The 7,893-nt window shown below is 59.1% G+C and overlaps 1 protein-coding gene across 4 annotated transcripts in view; it reads left to right on the forward strand.

Annotated features, from left to right (window-relative positions):
• NR4A1 (nuclear receptor subfamily 4 group A member 1) overlaps positions 1-7,338 on the forward strand; it is a 21,617-nt gene extending 14,279 nt beyond the window's left edge. For all 4 annotated transcript variants that reach the window (XM_049625505.1, XM_049625507.1, XM_049625506.1 and 1 more), the window contains 6 exons: positions 2,070-2,947; positions 3,802-3,931; positions 4,218-4,369; positions 4,710-4,912; positions 4,998-5,176; positions 6,505-7,338. In XM_049625505.1, coding sequence (XP_049481462.1) covers positions 2,072-2,947; positions 3,802-3,931; positions 4,218-4,369; positions 4,710-4,912; positions 4,998-5,176; positions 6,505-6,761 — 1,797 coding nt within the window. In that variant the 5' untranslated portion in view covers positions 2,070-2,071 and the 3' untranslated portion in view covers positions 6,762-7,338. The remainder of the gene's footprint in view (positions 1-2,069; positions 2,948-3,801; positions 3,932-4,217; positions 4,370-4,709; positions 4,913-4,997; positions 5,177-6,504) is intronic.
• The last annotated feature ends 555 nt before the right edge of the window (positions 7,339-7,893 follow it).

Raw genomic sequence — 7,893 nt, forward strand, 5'->3', positions numbered from 1 at the left:
GGGGGGGGGGGGGGGGGGGGGAGATGTGGAAACATTGGTCCTTGGGGATCCTGTGTGGGAGTTGCTAACGTTGGAATCTCTGGTGTGGTACCTGAAGGATATCCCCCCTACTCACCGTCCTAGCCTCACATGCTGATCACATCTGTACCCCCCTCCCCCAGTCCCTGTTGGATCATACAGGTAGGGTGCAGCCTGTAGCTTGTTCAGCATAACAGGTGCAAACCACATTGTTGCCAGGACCTGCCTGAAGCCGGATTCTCCCTGCTCCCTCCTTCAACCCCGCCTCTTCCTCCTCCCTGTGGGACTGCTTCCCCGCCTCCCCCCTGAGGCTAGATGTAGGTCCATATCTGGTGTAGTTAAGTACCTGCACAAAGGGGGGGGGGGTTATAGGTTGGTGGGGGTTGATCCGGATGTGGGACGTCCAGGTGGAGAAACAGGATTTGAATAAGGCTGGAACGCCCAGCCCCGTGTGGCTGCCACCCTAAACCCATCCCTACCTAGACCGTCTTAGTGCAGGGAGAGGTGGCCACCCTTATATCCTGCAAGTGCTATATGTGCATGTGGATGCGCACCGCTGGGTGGGCGGTGCCAGAGCTCCAAGGGGCTTCGGTGCCAGGGCTGGCTGTGGGAGTGACAGGCCAGGGGTGGAGCTGCCCTGTCCAGGGCCCATGGAGGTGGGGGGAAAGGCTATAACCAGAGGACCCCCTGGGCTCTTGGCCAGGAAGTGGTGCCAGCCTTTGCCCCCCTCACTGTTTCCTTGATTGTGGCCCTCTCTGTTCCAGTTTGCTTTCGTACCCACCCTAACTGGGTGGGCCAGAGCTGTGCAGACCCCAGGCATGGACGTGGGGTGGCAAACTGCCCCAGAGCCTTCTCTGTGTTAGTCTGCAAGCTTACAGATTCCCCCTACATGGTGCCATCTCTGCTCCTTCAGGCTTCTCAGGAGTGAGGGTGTAGCCCTCTTTGCCTGAGCTCCTGGGTTCGTCAGGGCATAGACATCCCTTAGTTGAGGGACTCAGGCAAGGACGGACTGTCTTCCATCTGCCCGCCGACAGCCTCCTTCTCTTCCTTGTAAAGCCACCTCAAGTCTGCTGGGCTCCGAGTGTTCTCTTATAAAAATAACAAGGGGAAATGCTTTGGGGATAGCAGAAAAATTCTTCTTAGGGACTGTCCCTTCTCCTGGAAGTCCAGGGGGGCTGTTCTCTCCTCCCTCCTATCCCCACTGGGCCTCCCACTAGCATTTGGCCTTTAAAGGTCTGGAGCCCGGTTACTTGATCCCCCAGGGAGTGGGGAACTGGGTGAGGAGGTCTGGGCTCCCTTCCTTTATGCTTTTGAGAGCATCCCAGGCAGCGCAGAGCGGGCGCCCATCCCCAGATGGCAGGACTGGGGTACGCGTGGGAGCTGCAGCCTTTGTTCAATGTGTAGGGTGGGGGCAGGGATGGGGGACAGGCTCATGGCTGCTTAGGCCTCTTTCTTAGGCAGCTGGGCCTTCGTTCCTAGCTCCTCTTCCATTTTGAGGATGTCCTTCCCAGGCACTGTGCAGGGAGGAGGAGAGGGGGTTTTGTAAAGGCTGGGCCGCGTCTGGGAATATTCCCAGAAGTGCCAGGTTAGGGAAACAACATCTCTGCACCCAGAGAATGGGCTAAGTAAGACTTTGCCTGTCTGCCTCTCCTCCCCACCCTTCTCCCAGCCCCCACCCATGCCTTACCCGATGCGGGAGGGCAGGGGGCTGGAGGAACACAGCCTCCCCCTGTTCCAGCAGAGAAATGCTGGCTGGGTGCCTTCCCTAGGGTTCCCAGGCTGCCTGGGGTGTGGCTGGCTTTCCAACTGAGCCCACTCTTGCTGGGCCACTGCCCGGGGACTTTGTGACATGGGGGTTGAGATGGTACTCCAGCCGGGGACCAGGATTCCTGGGTTCTGTGGTGGCCCATGGTGCCAACGCCTCAGTGTCCTGTGTCTGGCCGGGATTCCTGCCACCTGGCTGCTTAGAGACCTACACTTATTTAGAGGTCAGGCTTCAGACTTCCTTCACTGACTCTCACCTCCTCAATCCTGGTCTCCCCCCTCTTCAGAGATGCCCTGTATCCAAGCCCAATATGGGACACCAGCACCGAGCCCAGGATCCCGTGACCACCTGGCAAGCGACCCCCTGACCCCCGAGCTCAGCAAGCCCACCATGGACCTGGCCAGCCCTGAGGCAGCCCCCACTGCCCCCACTGCCCTGCCTAGCTTCAGCACCTTCATGGATGGCTACACAGGGGAGTTTGACACCTTCCTCTACCAGCTGCCGGGAACAGCCCAGCCATGTTCCTCGGCCTCCTCTTCGGCCTCCTCCACATCCTCATCCTCGGCCACCTCCCCTGCCTCTGCTTCTTTCAAGTTTGAGGACTTCCAGGTGTACGGCTGCTATCCTGGCCCGTTGAGCGCCCCCCTGGATGAGACCCTGTCCTCCAGTGGCTCCGACTACTATGGCAGCCCCTGCTCAGCACCGTCACCGTCCACGCCCAGCTTCCAGCCGCCCCAGCTGTCTCCCTGGGACGGCTCATTCGGCCCCTTCTCACCCAGCCAGACGTATGAAGGCCTGCGGGCATGGACAGAGCAGCTGCCCAAGGCTTCTGGGCACCCCCAGCCACCGGCCTTCTTTTCCTTCAGCCCCCCCGCCGGCCCCAGCCCCAGCCTTGTCCAAAGCCCCTTGAAGCTATTCCCCACACAGGCCCCCTGCCAGCTGGGGGAGAGAGAGAGTTATTCCATGTCGGCGGCTTTCCCAGGCCTGGCGCCCACTTCTCCACACCTGGATGGCCCAGGGATGCTGGATGTACCTGTGCCCTCTGCCAAGGCCCGGAGCGGGGCTCCAGGTGGAAGCGAGGGCCGCTGTGCCGTGTGTGGGGACAATGCTTCGTGCCAGCATTATGGTGTCCGCACCTGCGAGGGCTGCAAGGGCTTCTTCAAGGTACTGGGCTGCCCCTGGGTGCAGCTTTTTATGGGAAGCGGGCGAGGCTGGTCTCTCTTCCCAGTAGGCTCTGTGCGGTAGCCTCCCTGGGGTTCTCTTCCCAACCCATCCTGCCCTTCAGGAAGGGGTCTGATCTGCAGGTGGGCTGCCCTCCTGGGGACCCACAGATGGCCGGGGGCTGGGACCTTCGTGCACCATCGGGGCTGCCTGCGGAGGGGTGAAGGGACCGTGAGATATGGGCGAGGGTGCAGGCTGCAGGGGTGCCCCCAGGAGGGCATGTACTAATGGCCAGCCTCTGGTTTCCTCTGCCTGTCCTCTCCCAACTCAAGGTCTTAGTGGGATGGGGGCCCCGGGCACTCATGTTCCTGGCGTGAGATAAAAGGATCTGTGAAGAGGGCTTGATGCTTGAGGGCTGGGGGCGGACTGGGGAACAGGCTGTGTGTTTGTCCCAGCTCTGGGTGCCTGCTCAGCTTCCCGTCCCCACCCCCCCATCCCTCCTCCACTCTCTCTTGTCTGCCCCAGGGAGGCACATTTACATGTACAGGTACCTGGGCTACCTGGGAGCCCCAAACCCCTGGCCCCTAATCTTGTGTCCTGGGGGGGGGGGTCTCCCTCCTTAGGCAAAAACCTCTCCCAGTGTCCCCAAGATTTTCTTCTTCCTCTCCCCCCCCCCACCCCCCCTGCCATCTCTCCCTCCCCTGCCACCCAAATGTTAGAAAAATAGCTGTGAACAGAGAGTGCTTTTGTCTGTGATGGCAGCAGGATCTGGACGGTCCCCTCCCCTGGTCTCCCCCCCCCCCCGCCTTCACCCCGCCCGGCTCTGACAGCCTGTTCCGTGTTGCCCCCCCATCCAGCGCACAGTGCAGAAAAACGCCAAGTACATCTGCCTGGCTAACAAGGACTGCCCTGTGGACAAGAGGCGGCGAAACCGCTGCCAGTTCTGCCGCTTCCAGAAGTGCCTGGCCGTAGGCATGGTGAAGGAAGGTGGGTGGCTGGGATGGGCTTGTGGGAGAGAGAGGCAGGCCTGAGTGGGGTGAGGCAGACAGAGTGTCCCCAGACATCTGTCCTGGTGGGCCCCCACAGATGGCTTATCTCCACTGCACCTCGGGTCCACCTGCCTGGCTCATGGAGGGGTGCTCTCTGTAGGGTCTCAGGGGCTCTAGGTCCTTAGACTCCAGGGTACTTCCCAGCATGACACGCACAGCTTGGGCTGAGAGTCCCTTCCCTGGACCCCTTCCTCCCTTCCTCAGCCCTCCCCGTTTCTCTGCAGTTGTCCGGACAGACAGCCTGAAGGGACGGCGGGGGCGGCTCCCTTCAAAGCCCAAGCAGCCCCCAGATGCCTCTCCTGCCAATCTCCTCACCTCCCTGGTCAGGGCGCACCTGGACTCGGGGCCCAGCACGGCCAAACTGGATTACTCCAAGGTGAGCCCCGCCCACTCCACATTCAGTGGCTTTGTGAACACCGCATAAGGCCCCTCCCCAGTTGGACGTACTGAAAAAAGAGGAGCCCCTTTTGGGCTGACCAGATGGAAAAATGTACCCCCTCGGGTGGGCGGCCAATTAGAAAAAAATGTGCTCCTTCCAGCAGCCTCAGCCCTGGGTTAACATGGGAGGATTGGCGAGTAGGACCACGGGCAGAATCGCAGTTCCTCCCTCGCCCCCGGGATCTGGCCGTCATCCGAGTGCGTGACATGGCCGTGTGTGGTTGTGGCCCCAGTGCGGGGCCCTTCGTGGGGTGCTGACCCCACCGGACCACCCTCAGTTCCAGGAGCTGGTGCTGCCCCACTTTGGGAAGGAAGATGCTGGGGATGTGCAGCAGTTCTATGACCTGCTTTCGAGTTCCCTGGAGGTTATCCGCAAGTGGGCCGAGAAGATCCCCGGCTTTGCTGAGCTGTCCCCGGGCGACCAGGACCTGCTGCTGGAGTCAGCCTTCCTGGAACTCTTCATCCTCCGCCTGGCCTACCGGTGAGTTGCCGTTGCTCCCTCAGCTCCTCCTCTGCTGCCCTGTCCTCAAGCCCCCCTGACCAACGTCTGCGTCCCTGCCCACCAGGTCCAAGCCTGCCGAGGGGAAACTCATTTTCTGCTCAGGCCTGGTGCTGCACCGGCTCCAGTGCGCCCCTGGCTTTGGCGACTGGATCGACAGCATCCTGGCCTTCTCTCGGTCCCTGCATGGCTTGGTGGTCGACGTCCCTGCCTTTGCCTGCCTCTCTGCACTCGTCCTCATCACAGGTGAGTGGCCAGCGGGGAGCTGGGGTGGGCTTGAGGGCCTGGCCCTGGGTGGGCTAGCATCTGGCACTTGGTGGGCCCCCACATGGTGAAGTGAGGGGACCTAGATGCAGAGAGGGGCAAGCATTTGCTCAGAGCGACCCAGCTGGTGGGTGGCAGAGCCGGGGTTCGGGCCCCGCTGTGCCCGAGGCAGAGCCCAAGGCAGTCTGTGAACTAATCCCGTACTACCCAAGATGCAGACTCGTGTAGGTCATCGTGTATGGCCTAGGGTTCTGGTTTGTTTTTAAAATCTTCCTGGGGCGCCTGGGTGGCTCAGTCGGTTAACCGTCCAACTTCGGCTCAGGTCATGATCTCACAGTCTGTGATTTCGAGCCCCACGTTGGGCTCTGTGCTGACAGCTCAGAGCCTGGAGCCTGCTTTGGATTCTGTGTCTCCCTCTCTCTCTCTGACCCTCCCCGACTCATGCTCTGTCTCTCTCTGTCTCAAAAATAAATAAAGGTTAAAAAAAATAAATAAAAAAAATAAAATCTTCCTGAATTATGTCACGTGCAGGAAGGCACGCAAATGACATACTTTCACGTACCAAGCACACTCACGTAAACGTTACCTAGATCAGGAAGCAGATGTGGTCACTACCCAAGGGGTCTTGGGTCCCCTGTGGTCATCTGCTCCCCTGAGGGTAACTACTACTCTGGTTTCTATCAGCATAGATTAAGTGTGCTTGTTGTCTACTTTGTGTAAGTATGGTTATTCAGGATGGATGTTTTGGAGTTAGATGTGGAGGTCTTCAGATCTCTTTTCTTACTTTCTAAAGCACCAGTCTGCCCCCATCCCCCTTTGCGCTTAAATTTCACAGGGGGCCCAGCCATATAGGACAGAATCCAAGGCACTTTGGGCTGAAGGAGTGGTGGTTTTGAAACCAGCTTTCCCTGGAGGTGGCCTCTAAAACGTAGTGCTTAATTCCAGGGCTTCTTGGAACCGTCTGGGGCGGTGGGGGGGGGGGGGGGGGGGGGGCGGCAAAAAAAGCTGGCCTCGTCTGAAAATCCGGTTAGGGTTTTATTTCGTTTTTGTGACCTTGGGCAAGTCATTTAACCTCTCTGGGCCTCAGTTTGTCATTTGGAAGATGAGGATAATGAGTATTCCTGAGGCTACCACTAGACTTCCAATGGGGCTTGCGCATGAACTTGCTTTTGCGAGGTGCCAGCGGAGTGTGGGGGATGGTCAGTGGCGACAGGTCTAGAGCAGGGGGCAAGTGGGGGAGGCCGGGGCTCAGGGCAGGGCTCTGCGCCTTGGATGGACAGCTAATCCCTAAGCCTTCGCCTTCCTCGCAGACCGGCACGGGCTGCAGGAGCCCCGGCGGGTGGAGGAACTTCAGAACCGAATTGCCAGCTGCCTGAAGGAGCACGTCTCGGCCGTGGCGGGCGAGCCCCAGCCAGCCAGCTGCCTGTCACGCCTGCTGGGCAAGCTGCCCGAGCTTCGGACCCTGTGCACCCAGGGCCTGCAACGCATCTTCTACCTCAAGCTGGAGGACCTGGTGCCCCCTCCACCCATCGTCGACAAGATCTTTATGGACACGCTGCCCTTCTGACCCCAGCCCAGGAACACGCGTGCACCGTGCGTGCACCCTCCTACGCCACCCCACGTGCCTTTAGCCCACGGACCCTCGGACCCTCGGAGCAACCCCACCCTGGCCTGGCCTTGAGCTGCAGACTGGTCGGCCTCCCCACTTGCTCTGGGTGGTTGGCAGGGAGCTGACGCCCTGGGGGAGGGGGATGCACTCACGGGGGTGACCCCTACTATTTGTCTTACCCCCTAGCCCAGCCCCGGCCTTCATGTTTTTGTAAGATAAACCGTTTTTAACACACACCGCTGTGCTGTAAATAAGCCGAATGCTGCTGTAAATACAGGAAGGAAGAGGCTGCATTGGGAGAGGGGGTTCGGGAGGGAGCGGTGGCCCCCACCAGCCTGGGCGAGCCCTTTCCCGCCTCCTTGCACCTGCTCTCTCTCCTCGCCCTCTTTTCCACATGTACAGAAACTTACTCTAGGAAGAAGACAAATGACAGATTCTGACATTTATATTTGTGTATTTTCCTGGATTTATAGTATGTGACTTTTCTGATTAATATATTTAATATATTGAATAAAAAATAGACATGTAGCTGAAACTGGGACCCTGTCTGTCTCTCTGACGTCCTCCCCGACACCACACGTGCCCTGTAATTACTTAAGAGACAGAAGTGGCTGGATAAATCTCGGACGTTATCCACCTGAGGTAACGGGCCTCAGTTTACTCTTTTGTAAGACACAGATAATGATGGCACCTGCTTCTTGGGATGGTGACACAAAGCACTCAGACTGGTTTGGGAGGTGTGGAAAGCTTGTGATGAGCCCATGTGGAGGGGGCCTGTGGTGGAGTCTGACTGGCTGAGGGGAGGGAGCACGGCTCTGGCTGTCAGTTCCTCACCCGGGGCGTGGTCTCTGATTTGGCTTCTATGTGTGTAAAACAGGATGAGGGGCAGAGCCAACCTCATGTTGCTGCTGGGGCTACAGGAGCGTGGGTGGGGGGCTGGGTACAGGGCAGCCTGGGATGCTGTTAGCTGTTGTGAGTACAAGCTGTTGTTTTCCCTCTGTGTTTTTGACATTTCTCCGACCCAGCCTAGTGCCCTAGCAAGAAGATCCAGGTTGCTGGTGGCCCTTGCCCTCTTGGTAAGAAGAGGGTT

This window comes from Panthera uncia, chromosome B4 (genome assembly GCF_023721935.1).
Source record: "Panthera uncia isolate 11264 chromosome B4, Puncia_PCG_1.0, whole genome shotgun sequence".
NCBI lineage: Eukaryota > Metazoa > Chordata > Mammalia > Carnivora > Felidae > Panthera > Panthera uncia.